At 50.2% G+C, this 14,385-nt stretch overlaps 1 protein-coding gene across 3 annotated transcripts in view; it reads right to left on the bottom strand.

Moving 5' to 3' along the window:
- Window positions 1-14,385, bottom strand: part of EVA1C (eva-1 homolog C) — a 105,031-nt gene that overhangs the window by 54,396 nt on the left and 36,250 nt on the right. For 2 of the 3 annotated variants that reach the window (XM_021070917.1, XM_021070918.1), the window contains exons 2-3: window positions 10,073-10,269; window positions 6,814-6,937 (exon numbers count right to left, since the gene is read on the bottom strand). In XM_021070917.1, the coding sequence (XP_020926576.1) occupies window positions 6,814-6,937; window positions 10,073-10,269 (321 nt within the window). The remainder of the gene's footprint in view (window positions 1-6,813; window positions 6,938-10,072; window positions 10,270-14,385) is intronic. The other variant, XM_021070919.1, reaches the window with a different exon arrangement.

Genomic DNA, 14,385 nt, shown 5'->3' with positions numbered 1-14,385 from the left:
CAGAGCTTACCAAAAAGGAGGGGGAGAAGGCAGGACAGAAAAACCAAGCCTTATCTCAGGCAACCGGAAACTTCTGAACAGGAATGGTTTCTTTCCTTCTCTCTTTCCTTCTTATCAGAATTTTTAAAAATAAGAAGAGTTTTGCTTTGTTTTGTTTTTGTTTTTTTTGTCTTTTTGCTATTTCTTGGGCCGCTCCCACAGCATATGGAGGTTCCCAGGCTAGGGGTTGAATAGGAGCTATAGCTTCCGGCCTACGCCAGATCCCGAGCCGCATCTGCAACCTACACCACGGCTCACGGCAACGCCAGATCGTTAACCCACTCAGCAAGGCCAGGGAGCGAACCCGCAACCTCATGGCTCCTAGTCGGATTCGTTAACCACTGCGCCACGATGGGAACTCCTGTTTTGTTTTTTAAAGGCATGTCATGAAATGCACTCAGTAGCTCCCATCTGCCTGATCAAGAACCATTCTTTACAGGTAGCCGTGGTCCAGCCAAACGCAGCCAGAGTAACACAACACTCCCCCGTAAGGCCTCCAGTGATTCCTGTCCCCAGATCACAGGCAAAGCATCTCCTGGAATGGAGGCACCTGTGTCATGGTCTTTGCTTGGGGGTTACTGCGGTATGATGTTGAGTTGATCGGTTCCTTGGGAAGGTACTAATTCACTGTCACTTACGAGTGACATTTCTTTCTTTCTTTCTTTCTTTCTTTCTTTCTTTCTTTCTTTCTTTCTTTCTCTCTCTCTCTCTCTCTCTCTCTCTCTTTCTTTCTTTTCTTATCTTTTGTCTTTTCAGGGCCTCACTCGTGGCATATGGAGGTTCCCAGGCTAGGGGTCTAATCGGAGCTGTAGCCACCAGCCTACACCAGAGCTATAGCAACACCAGATCCAAGCCACGTCCGTGACCTACACCACAGCTCACAGCAATGCTGGATCCTTAACCCACTGAGCGAGGCCAGGGATCGAACCCGCAACCTCATGGTTCCCAGTTGGATTCATTTCCGCAGTGCCACAACGGGAACTCCAAGAAGGACATTTCTAAGGAAAATCACGGACATGGAGATCAGACTTGTGGTTGCCAAGGGAGAGGGGGAGGGGACGGAATGGATTGGGAATTTGTGGTTAACAGATGCAAGCTATTGCATCTGGAATGGATAAGCAATGAGATCCTGCTGTATAGCCCTGGGAACTACATCTAGTCACTTATGATGGAGCATGATAATGTGAGAAAAAAGAATGCATACATGTTTGTGTACCTGGGTCACCTTGCTGTGCAGCAGAAAATTGACAGAACACTGTAAACCAGCTATAATGGAAAAAATAAAAATCATTATCAAATTAAAAAAAAAGTGACATTTCTAGGTTCTAAGAACAAGGGGACTCTTAACCTCATTGCTGCTTTTCTTAGAGAAGCTAGAATTTGTTTTAGAGCTGAGTCAGAGTGCTCAACTGTCTCGATTAGAAAAGGGATGGACAGCCTTCCAGAAAGGAGGCGCCAATATCCCTGTGGATTTGGAACCATGACTCTGCTTGAAGGACAAGAGCAACAAATTCTCTGTCCTAATTAAAGGACTATGTGTGTGATTCAATCCTCTTTAATAACACACAGACAGGAGTTCCTGGGGTGGCTCAGCGGATTAAGAATCCAACTAGTCTCCGTGAGGGTGCAGGTTCGATCCCTGGCCTCGCTCAGGGGGTTAAGGATCCGGCCTTGCTGCCAGCTGTGGCATAGGTCGCAGATGCGGCTTGGATCCCAAGTTGCTGTGGCTGTGCTGTAGGCTAAGCAGCTGCAGCTCTGATTCAGTCCCTTGCCTGGGAACCTCCATATGCCGAGGGTGTGGCCCTAAAAGGAAGAAAAAAAAATGCACAGATGTTTCTGCACATCAGCAGTGGTCTTTTGAAGACGGGCGGAAGGAGTCATCTGCCCTGATGAAAATATGTTATTCCCGACATTACTTACGACTGCCAGTGCCTGGCAATGATAACGTGCAGACACATTTAGTTACTTTTATTGTGTTTTTAATTGGGTTTGTATTGTGTTTTACTGTTCACTCAGCTGACTGTGTATGCCGCTATTGCCCGCACCCAGGGCAGACCACAGCCCTTTCAACCCATCCGTTGGAATTATCACTGCCTTCTATCATTCACGTCTTTTTTTTTTTTTTTTTTCTTTATAGGGTCACACCCATGGCATATGGAAGTTCTCAAGGTAGGGGTTGAGTTGGAGCGACAGCTGCTGGCCTGTGCCACAGTCACAACAACATCAGATCCGAGGCATGTCTGTGACCTACACTGTGGCTCAGGACAAAGCCGGATCCTTTACCCATTGAGTGAGGCCAGGGATCGAACCTGCGACCTCATGGATACGAGGGTTTGTTACTGCTGAGCCACAACAGGAACTCCCAGTCATTCAGATCTTCAACAAGAACTACTTTAATTTGCCTATTGGAATAAGAACTACCAGTTGCTGAGCCTGTGCTAAGCATTTTACCTAGAGCATGGTATTTTTAGAGTCTTTACAACAGACCTATGCAGAAAGCGTATTATCTTCATTTCGTAATTGAGTTATGGGGCCTCAGACGGTTCCCAAGGTCACACAGCAGCTACACAACAGACAGGACTATGAACACAGAGCTGTTTAAATTCAAAGCCTTGCTGAAACTAAAAATCTCCAAAGGGATGAGATTTAGGGAGGAGATGAAGCATGGCACAAGGTCAGGGAAAAGAAGGTTCTAGTGAGAATTTTCTGGTAAAACACTTTCCAAAAAACAAACATAAAAGCAAGTCCTGTAGCCTTTGCCAATTTCCCTGGTGTAAATACTTCTTCCCTGGCAGATTTCATGGCACACAGGCAGGGGTGGGAAGAGATGGGTGTGCCTGGCTCTCACTGTAACCGCTGGGTCCACGCATTCCTGGTGCTGCAGGGGGGCCTTTGGACTATCAGAGTGTCACGCAGGGGCTGGAACTGGGGTGATGGAGGAGTGCCTGAGGCGAGAGGATGGCAGAAAAAGAGGCAGGATGGCGTGGGGACAACCTCACTTCCACCTCTATTTCAGAGCAGCAATAGGAGCTGCCTCCCAAATTGCAGTGCCTCGGGCCACCCATGTCCCGGTCACAAGAGGGGCTCTGGTCTGAATGTCTGTGTCACTGTAAAATGCATATGCTGAAATCCTAATGCTCGCGTGATGGTTTTAGGGAGGTGGGACCTTTGGGAGGTGCTTAGGTCACAAGCGTACAGCCCTCTTGAATGGGATTCATACATTTAGAAAAGAAACCCTGGAGAGATTCCTTTTGCCCGTCTGCCAAGTGTAGTCAGAGTAAAAAGACAGCCGTCTATAGGGAAGCGGGCCCTCAGCAGAGACCACATCCGTGGGCACCTTGATCCCAGCCTTCTCAGCCTCCAGAATTGAGAGAAATAAATTTCCGTTGATGAGAAGCCACCTAATTTGCGGTATTTTGTTATAGCAGCTCAAACAGATGCAGATACAAGGGGCATCCTCTTCATCTGTTATGCCCGGGGCAGCCAGAAGGGGCTTTGTGATGCCCCTCTTCATCTGTTATGCCCGGGGCAGCCAGAAGGGGCTTTGTGATGCTACCCAGGACCCTTCCTGCTTAAATGCTACCCTACAGGCAGGCTCCGCCCCCTTCCCTGGCTGTCAGGGCCCTGGATCCTGCTCCAGCTCTCTGCCTGGTGCTCCTTTTTGCTCCCTCCAGCCCCGTGCACCCTCCAGCTGCAGCTTCTCTAAGGAGTGATCTTTCTGTGCCCTGACCTCACCCCTGCAGTTCATCACAATCTGCCAGGAAAGCCCTCCCTGAACCCGGGCCAAGGTCAAGCCCTCCTCTGAGCTTAGCACCACGGGCCCAGGGGCCTTCTTCCAATGTTTTCTGGGACAGATAACAGTCTTTCTGGAGAAAGGTGATATTTAGTCTAGAATCTAAAGGATGAGAAGCAACCTGCCGGGTGAAGATGTTAGGATGGAATTCCTGTCGTGGCTCAGTGGTTATCAAACCCGACTAGGAACCATGAGGTTGTGGGTTCCATCCCTAACCTCATTCAGTGGGTTAAGGATCCGGCGTTGCCGTGAACTGTGGTGTAGGTCGCAGACGAAGCTTGGATCCCACGTTGCTGTGGCTGTGGTGTAGGCCAACAGCTGCAGCTCCGGTTGGACCCCTAGCCTGGGAACCTCCATATGCCTCGGGTGCAGCCCTAAAAAGACAACAGACAAAAAGAGAAACAAAAAAAAAGGTGTTAGGAAACACTCGCTGGATGAAGGGACATTGGAAAATGTCCAAGGCAGAGCCACCATCCAGGAATCCTCCCCAAGATGTGAGTTTGCACAGCCAAAACCCGGTCCACGCCTGTGCACAGCAAGTGCTTAATAAGTGTTTGCTGAAATGAAATTAGCAAATGGCCCTAACTGCCCCACACAGAAACGAAGCAGTCCTGGCACTGGTTTGGCACGTCTTGCCAATTTCGCAAGGGCCTTTTCACTTCTTCACGAGGCTAGTCCTGCCCAGCTTTTTATTATGAAAAATTTCTAACATACAGAAAAGGAGAGACTGTGGCAGTACATGGACAGAAGAGAAAAAGAAGGCAAAGCTAAGGCGGTCAAGGGCGAGGCCAAGGGCATGGCCAAAGACACAGCCAGGGCATGGTCATTTCAGAGATTTAGCCGTGGTGGGATATCACTAAGGACACGGGGATCTTCCTGAGAAGTGATTTTCCTGAGTCTCTTGAGTGGGGCTGGAGTTGGTGAGAATTCCTGGGAAGTGGGGGTGGGGGCAGGGACGGGGGTGGGGGTGTGAGCTTGTTCTGCAACGTTTGGGCTTCCTTGCGGGGGTTTGTGATTGTGTACATGTGTGACTACATGCAGACCATGTGTACCTGTATAATAGTGCGTGTGGATGTGATAGCACGCATGCGTGAGAGTCTACGTGTGTGCGCTGTGTGTGAGAGTGCGCATGCGAGTGTATGTGTGAGTTGGAGTGTGTGTTTGAATGCATTGTCTGGGCTGAGCCACAGGGCGGTTCTGAAGTATCTGGGCCCCAGCAAGAAAGGGTTTGAGACAGAAGCCTGAATGTTTGTCGAAAGGATACAGGGTGCCTCCGCAGATGTGTTCCTGAGACCATTCCATGTGCGTCGCCAACCTGTCACCCACCAGGGGACCCAGGTCACCAGCGTCTTGGGAGATGCGGGCCCCAGAGGCAGAAACCAAATGCAAAAAAAAAAAAAAAAAAAACAACCAAAACAGGATTCCCGTGGCCCAGCAGAATGAATCTGACTAGTATCCATAAGGTGCAGGTTCGTGGCCTCGTTCTAAGTCAGAAATGAATCTGACTAGTATCCATAAGAATGCAGGTTTGATCCCTGGCCTCGTTCAGTGGGTTAAGGATCCGGCGTTGCTGTGAGCTCTGGTGTAGGTCACAGATGCAGCTTGGATCCAAGTTGCTGTGGCTGTGGGGCAGGCCAGCAGTTATAGCTCCGATTCGACTCCTAGCCCGGGAACCTCCATATGCTGTGGGGGCGGCCCTAGAAAACAAAGCAAAAAACAGACAAACAGACAAACCCCTGAAAACAGAATACAAACAAAATGCAAAAAAACTCCAATGAGAACAGTTGCATTAGGGTGGCAGTGCAAAATTTTAAAAATTATTATCTCTTAATCTACTCAATATTCTTTAATAAGCTATATGGGAAAAGAATCTGAAAAAGAATGGCTATATGTATATGTATGACTGATTCACTCTATGGACACCTGAAACTGACACAACGTTGTAAGCCAACTAACTATACTCCAATAAAAATTTTTTAAACATTTATTATCCCTTATGTTTGTCTAAATGTCATTCCTATACCATTGCTGTCTTTTCAACAAGTTTTTCAAGTATTACCAGGAATCTGTAATTACCTATGGCCTCTCTTAGGCAGACCACTTACGCTTGGAGGTGCAACCTACTAACTGAAGGGCAATTCTGGGTTGACCGCAAAACAGGGTGCATTAGAAATGACAAAAGTCAGTAGAGAAAAGGGCAGAATAGAAGCGGATGCTCCAGCCAAGTCCGCTTCCTCTTTCTTTCTCCTTAGGAAAGGGTGCTGCTTCCGGACCGCCCCGCTCAAGATGAAAGTGGAAAGAAGCAGGTTCTTAAAGATCTGGAAACCTGAGCTCAGGTGGCAGCTGTGCCCCCGACCCCCTCAGAAGAGCAAGCCGCCCCTCAGCTGGGAGGGAGCCCCGTGACAAGCCTTCCTCTCCAAAGGAGAGCCAGCACCTCTTACTGCGGAAACCCAATTGCAGCCTCCTGCCACCCTGGTACCTTCGGCATCCATACATCTGAGTTTTACATATTAGGAAGGACTTTTTTTCCCCCTTTTTTGGCTGCCCTGCAACAAATGGAGTTCCCGGGCCAGGGATCAGATCCAAGCCGTAGTTGTGACCTAAGCTGCAGCTGTGGCAATGCTGGATCCTTAACCCACTGTGCCGGGCTGGGGATTGAACCTGCATCCCAGCGTTCCCAAGACACCACCAACCCCATTGCTCCACAGCAGGAACTCCTGGATTTTTTTTTTTTTAATTCATGGATTTGCAAGAATGCACACAGGTAAGTGCACACACATGTGCATACACACACACACACACACACACACACACACACACATAAACACACAAATTGAAAAGCCACATGGGATGAGGCCCAGCATTCCTGTTAAGAGTTTCAAAGTTGGACAAATGCCAACTGGTGGAGCATTTTCGTCCAGGGTGTGAATGAAACAGGGAGCCCACACCCCCACACATTGTCCCCCTCGGAAGTTACTTACTAGGTTGGCATTTAAAGGAGACCAGGAGGTATTTACTGCTTCCTGGACAAAGGTCAGGTCCAAACACACGGCTATTGACCAGGAGATGGCAGGACCGCTGGTTCTGGCATTCATCCAGCACCTTCTAAAACAAGGGGGTAGAAAAAGGGACAGACTTAAAAACCACACACTGTCTGTGAGACCCCATACCTGGGCAGCTCCGGGCTCTGAGCGGGAAGGGCACGTGCCAGTCTGGCCCGGGACTCACATTTTAAAACCTTCATGCTGGTACCGGCTGCCTCTAAAAACAGAAGCACAGGCACATGGCTGAGCCGGTGGGCTCCCTGCCTCCAACTCCCTGTCTCCCCATCCTCCTAGAAGAAGAACCCTGCTCCAACAGACTGGGCCCCCAGCAGAAAAGCAGCCTCCAATTTGCCTCACCCAACATCACTGCTGACAGTTTTGGCAAAAGCGCCCCCTCAAGGAGGTTCCCAGGGTGGGGAGCAGAATCGGGGTACCAGGGATGAACCAGAAGGTCCTTGGAGGTCCCCTTCCAGGAGGGAACCCTGCTTTTATAGCTGAGCATGAGGGGGATCAGGAATTGTAACCATAGCCTCTCATCCTTAGAAATGCCCCAACCCGGCCATGGCAGTGCTCAGCTTTTGGGGGACCCCTTGAAGACCCAAACCCAAACCCAGGCCAACAAATGAAAATTCAAAAGCTGATTCCCACCCTCACCAACCTCAAGGGCACGGACCCACTTCTCCCCAGTGGAGCGATTTTCTTAGTGGAATACTCAGGCCTTCCGTTGAGCATTTTGCTTAAAACCTTTCCTTCAAATCTCTCCTGACCTTTTCCAGGCAGATCACACCTTTGTGAGCGAGTGTGCTCTGTGCAAGCTCGTGGAACACCCAACAGTGGGTTGTGGGTGCCCACTGCTGCCCTCTCAGCTCCCAAATAGATCGGGCCCTGCCCACAACAAACAAAGAGGTCCTCCTCTTGGTTTTGGTTAAGAAGGACACTAAGTACAGTAAAAATGTTCCCAAGAATTTAGTTATTCCTGCTGGACTGAATTTAGTGCCGATTCAGGAACCTGAGTCGCCATGTTCTCATAGTAGCTCATGGGACATCTCCATGAAAGATACTGGCCCTACCAGGCGTCCCCCATCACCTCAGAAGCCCTGCAGATAAGCATAAAATCAGGAAAAATGCACAGGGAAACCCAGAGGACCCAGGTGATGATGCATATTCTCGTGGCTGAGAGCAGCATGAAATAACACAGCTCTTGGATGGATCCCTGTTTTGCAACCACAGAACGAGTCCCAAGGCAGAGCTCCCTCCAAACTGTATTACAGCTGGAAAATGCGGTGGGGGCTTCCTGTAGCCACGTAGCCATGGGCTAGGTCAGGTGAACTGCTCCTGTGCAGACATCAACCCACTCTCTTCTTCCTTAAGCAACCGCCCTCTGAGGAAGCACCTTGCCTCAGTTCCCAAAAGCAGGTCAAAAGACACAAAGTAAAGGATCTCTTGATTTCTAGATGAAAGAGCAGCGCCCAGAGATGTTTCTGGCAAACACATCTTGCAAACAACATCAGAATTGTGTTCACAAATGCTGACTTGTCTGCCTGGTAATGGGAACATCCTCTTCCCTCGGGGATGCCTGGCAGAGGCAGGCACCCACATTGGAGGATGAGGTTGGTGCCAGAGCTTTGGGACTGCAGGGTGCCAGGAGTTCCTACTTTCACAAAGTAGGCACTTCCGCCCTGGTGGCACTGGCCAACATTCTTCTCTTGTACCTAGGAGGACAGCAGACTGCCTGGGTAGCAGGGATGGGTGGATAGGGCTATTGGGGTGAAGAATGGGGCCCTCTGAGGATAGAGGGAAGGGTCAGGGATAGGGTGGGGCTCACAGGGAAAGGAACTGCCTGGCTCCACAAGGAACCTGTAATCTCTCCTCAGGGTGTGGAAACCAAGGGATTCATTCAAACACATTCTTTTGGCTCCTCATTTGGTGTCTCTACCCAGATCTTACAATGCTTGGGATGGGAGCAATACATAGTACACAAAATAGAAAAATCCTTCCATCATCACATCATGTTTGCTTCTCCTCTTCAGGCTGTAGGGAGAGCAGCACAGCATTAAAGCTAATTCCATTTCTCCTCAGTTGCTCTAGGAAATTTACCTTTACTCACCATTTCCCACGACTGACAAAATCGAGCTGACATCTAATTTGCTGCCTGCTCTAACTACCCTGACATCAATGGATTCACATGGAACTTTGGAAGCATTAAAAAAAATTCAAGGCCAAGTGACTCTGTAGCCCTGGCCAATTAGTTATAATCATTGAGGGCCCAGGGGCAGTGAGTAGAGGTTGCCTGGATCATTGGAAGCCAAAGCAGTCTAAGGTCATCATTGATATATTGGTTTGGGCTTCCTCGAAGATCAAATGTTTCCCTAATGCCGACTGAAGAAAGAATGATTCTGTTCCACTCCCACCCCTAATTCCTGGTACTATCTAGAAGGATGAACCAGCAGCGGCTGCCCAAAGTACCCCAAACCAGAATAACATGATTATCTACAACCATAGAAGCACGCCATTAAAAAAAAAGAGAATAATTACTGATACATCCCTTCCTTAAATGCATTCTTTAAGAATTTGATCATGACCTCTGATGTCTGCCTTGCGGTTTCCACTAAAGAACCCACAGCCTTCCCTCTCTACCAGGACGCGGATGGGGGACGTGGGCCTGGAGACTGAAGCCGGACATGACACGACCGTCCTCTGCTTTACTGCAGTGAGTGTGTCTATGGACAAATTCATTCTGTGAGTGCATTCGGGGGCGCACCAATAAGAAGGAATTCTATGTAGACTTGTTTGATAAAGAATCTTTTTGAGACGCGAAGAATAGCTCACCTGGAAAATTGGCGGTTTATCTACATTGAGATTTTCATGGATCAGGTTTGCTTTGACTAAAATATTTATTTATTTATTATTTAATTATTTATTTATTTTTGAGGGTACACCCGTGGCATTTGGAAGTTCCCAGGCCAGGGATTGAACCCAAGCTGCAACTGCAGCAACGCAGGATCCATTAACTCATTGTGCCTGGCTCCAGATTGAACCCGCAACTCCACAGCAAACTGAGCCATTCTCTGTGCCACAGCGGGAACTCTTGAGTGAACTATATAATCATAAGTATATGCAGAGAGAGAGAGGGGACAGAGAGGGACAGTGTGAAGAAACCGTTCTGTCACCTTTCAGCATCTAGGAAAGGCCATACCTGCAGGGTGGTAGGCGCCATACAGGTTAGGCTGTCTTCCCGCTGGGAGGCAGGCTGCTGTGTGCTACACATTTGGTAATCTTGCCCATAAAATGCCGACTGCACGCTGATGGTGGAATGCCGAGGGCACTGCAGATTCAAGTGGTCCCCATCACAGGCATAGGCGGTGTGGTTTTGCAGGAGTTTGGTGAGGTAACCTGGAAAATATTCAGCTGGGTTACAAGAGGCCCAGGAACGCACCCCTCCTTCCTGGATTTCAGCACAGGAGGACGTGGGCTCCCCCGGGAGGAAGGGCGGTCTGTGAGGAAGACGGGGGCGGGCGGGGGGTGGGGTTTGCTCAGCTGCTGCCCGAGAGGACCCTGGACAGCCCAGAGCCTGGGGCGGTGGGAGCGGGTGCCAGCTTTTCCATCTGAGATGGCCCCTTGTAAGGCTCCGGGAGCACCTTCCCACCAGGAAGCACGAAGGGACTGGCCAGGAGCCAACTGGCCCTGAAGCATCTCTCTAAAGCAGGAAAAAATTATGAGTGGATGTCCCTTGGGCATATGGAGGCCTGTCCTGGGGAGACTTGGGTTCTCTCATCTCCCACTAAGGGGGCCAGGCCTTCCTGGAACAAGGGGAGGCCGTTTTATTTCAGGAACTCGCTCCTTGGCCTGCCTCAGTCCTGGAGGAGAAAACGAGGTGGGCCCTCTGCCCTCGATAAGCGCCTTCTCTGAAGGGAGGGGAAGGGGCAGGTGGTCGTGCCCTGTTATGGGTTGAATGGTGCCCCTTCCCCAAGTTCAAGTGCACCCAGAATTTCAGAACGTGACCTTGTTTGGAACTAGGCTTGCGGGAGATGTAATCAGTTAAGATGAGGTCACACTGGAGTGAGAGAGGCCCTCAACGCTGCATGACTGGTGTCCTGATGAGCCGAGACGCGGAGAGAGACGGCCACGTCAAGACCAGAGTGATGCTTCCGCGAGAACACCAAGCAACGACTGTCGGGAGCAACCAGAGCCGGAAGAAGTAGGGAAAGAGGCCCCCTTGGAAACTCTCAAGGCACCCTGGCCCAACGACACCTTTTCTTTCTAGGGCCACACCTGCAGGATATGAAAGTTCCTAGGCTAGGGATCGAATTGGAGCTACAGCTGGCAGTCTACACCACAGCCACAGCAACGCCAGATCCTTAACGGACTGAGCCAGGCCAGGGATCGAACCTGCATCCTCATGGATACTAGTTAGGTTTATAACCTGCTGAGCCACAATGGGAACTCCCCTGCCCACACCCTGATCTCAGACTTCCGGCCTCCAAAACTGTGAGAGGATGCATCTCTGTTGGTTTTGATCACCCACGTATGTGGTTATTTGTTACAGCAGCTCTGGCAAACTCATACGGGCTCCGGATCCCAGCGTCCCGGGATCTCCAGCAGGCTGGGGGGAGTCCTGTAGGCCTTGGGCTCTGAGGGCTGGCCGGCGCTGGAGGCCTGGCCTGTTTCTCAGAAAGGAGGAAGGAAGGTTGATCTGAAATGTAGATTCCTTTCCTCCTTCTCACACCTCATAAGGTCAATCGCAAGGCAGCTGGGAGGGAAGCCAGGGACTTTCTGGCGAGGTGCGTGGGAGATGGTTTGGCAGCCCTCGGCCTCTGATGGGGGCGCGGGGGGAAGGGGGCGTGGAGGAAGGCACTCTAGAACTCCCGGATTCCCACCCAGACTGGTGGTGCTGAGCTCTTCCTGCTTAGGTGTTTGGTTTTTTTCTTTGTTTTTTGTTTTTGTCTTTTTGCCATTTCTTGGGCCGCTCCCGCGGCATATGGAGGTTCCCAGGCTAGGGGTCCAATCGGAGCTGTAGCCACTGGCCTACACCACAGCCACAGCAACGCAGATTCTGAGCTACGTCTGCGACCTACACCGCAGCTCAAGGCAACACCAGATCCTTAACCCACTGAGCAAGGCCAGGGATTGAACCCGCAACCTCATGGTTCCTAGTCGGATTCGTTAACCACTGAGCCACGACGGGAACTCCTTCCTGCTTAGGTTTCAGTTACAGAAAAGGGACTCTATGCTCTGCCAGAGGGTGGTCACACCTGCCAATCCACGCATGCCCATCTGAGGATGGAGACTGGGCATCCTCGCCAGCACACTTCATCCAGACGGGTGGCCTCGCACTGCAACTCCTTTTTTTTTTTGGTCTTCCCACCCTTGAAAACCATCATAAGCATAGCCAAGAAATCAGCTACCCCAAGTTAACTTGACTTAGAGCAGTAAAGTCTAGCTTGAGCAGCAAAGTTGCCATCAGGCAGCAGGCATATGAGCCAGGTCCTGCTTTTTGGAATGTTGTCACTCACAAGGTGCATCCCACAGACACTGAGAGGGACTGGGCCTCCAGGGGTCCAGGGGCCCCAGGTCAGTGTCATCATGTAGGACACAGGCAGGCCCGGATAAAGCCATGATGTGTGTAAGTCCCAGCCTTCTTCATAGAATCTCAGCATCCTGTTATGAACCATATAGGGGACTCAGGGTGGTACTGATGCTGCCCCTAGGCCAGCCCCACCCTGAAGTTTCCCCAGCTGGTACCCCCATCCTTGGGTCTCTTTAGCTCTGTCACTAAAACTTTCTTGTTCCTCACCCCATCATGCATTACAGCGGAGCAGCTGATGAAATGTTCGAGTAATTCTGGGACCACGCCTTCGGCTTAGGGCTTATGATCTGTTCGAAAGGCCGTGCGGTAGTTCCCACTGTGGCTCAACGGATTATGAACCCAACTGGTACCCATGAGGATGCAGGTTCGATCCCTGGCCTCGATCAACGGGTTAAGGATCCGGCATTGCCATGAGCTATGGTGTAGGTCACAGACGCAGCTCGGATCTGGTGTTTCCATGGCTGTGGCGTAGGCTGGCAGCTGTAGCTTCGACTCAACCCCTAGCCTGGGAATTTCCATGCGATGCACCTGCAGCCCTAAAAAGAAAGAAAGAAAGAAAAAAAGAAAGAAAAAAGGCTGTGCATTACTGTAGGCAATGCACGAAGGTAATGATAAGGCCCCGAGGCAGGTGGAGCCACAAGACAGAAGGGGCCTGGGTCCCAGATTCATCGAGGGCACCACCGCCTGCTCCACAGACTGTTCCACGAGTGTGAAAGGAACTTCTGTGCTCGGGCCATCACCTTTGTTCACCCTCTTTTCCATGTAGTCTGTCCCCAGTAAATGAACTTGATCTCCATGGAACCATGTACATCAGAAACACAGTACGATGCAGTGCAGTGGTCCAAGCCCACCAGCATCCCATCTGCATGTTCTGAGAGTGATATTCTAAAGGCAGATGCTGAATGCCCAGAACTAACTCCAGGTCTTTGGGGCCCTTCTGTACTTTGAGGGGAGAGGGGAGGCCCCCTCCCAGTCTATCAGTCCTAACAGGCCACAAGTACAAAGAAGAGACTTCAGCAGGAGAACTTGCTCTAGATTCAGCCCAATTCCTTCTTCGAAGACCTGTGCCTACATCCCATAATGGAATATTCTTCGGCACTAAAATGAAATGAGCTATGAAGCCCCCAAAGACATGGGGGAACTTAAATGTATATGACCGAGTGAGAGAAGCCAGTTGGAAAAGACTCCACGCCATGGGATTCCAACTATATGTCCAGGAAAGGCAAAGCTATGGAGACTCTGCTCATGGCCAGCAGGAGTGGTTGAGATTCAGGGGGAGACAGGGATGAATAGATGGGGCACAGAGGAATCTTAGGGCAATGAAACCACTCTTCCTGACCCCATCATGGGGAACACATGTCCTTATGCATTTTTTAAAAACCTGTAGAATGTTCAATGTCAAGAGTGAATCCTAGTGTAAACTATGGACTCTGGGTGATACTTAGGGGTCAAAGTTGGTTCACTGATTATAACAAATGCACCATTGGTATGGGGTGTCCACAGTGGGGGTGGCTCTGCCAGTGTGGGGGCAGGGGTGTATGGGAAACTCTGAACTTTCTGCTCCATTTCGCTGTGAACCTAAAACTTCTCTTTTTATTTCTCTCTCTCTCTTTTCTTTTTACAGCTGCCCCTGTGGCATATAGAAGTTCCTGGGCTAGGGGTCAGATTGGAGCTGTAGCTGCCAGCCTACGTCACAGCCACAGAAACACTGGGTCTGAGCCGCATCTGTGACCTATGCCCCAGCTTTTGGCAACGCCGGATCCTTAACCCACTGAGCAAGGCCAGGGATGGAATCTGCATCCTCAGGGAGACAACACTGGGTTCTTAACCCACCCGGTCACACTGGGAACTCCTAAAACTTCTCTTAAAAAGATACTCTAATTCAGGGTTCCTTGGTGGCAGGTTAAGGATCTGGCATCACT

This window comes from Sus scrofa, chromosome 13, assembly GCF_000003025.6.
Source record: "Sus scrofa isolate TJ Tabasco breed Duroc chromosome 13, Sscrofa11.1, whole genome shotgun sequence".
Classification (NCBI taxonomy): domain Eukaryota; kingdom Metazoa; phylum Chordata; class Mammalia; order Artiodactyla; family Suidae; genus Sus; species Sus scrofa.
Note: the sequence above shows the minus strand (reverse complement) of the source record. Positions and strands in the feature narration are given on the sequence as shown.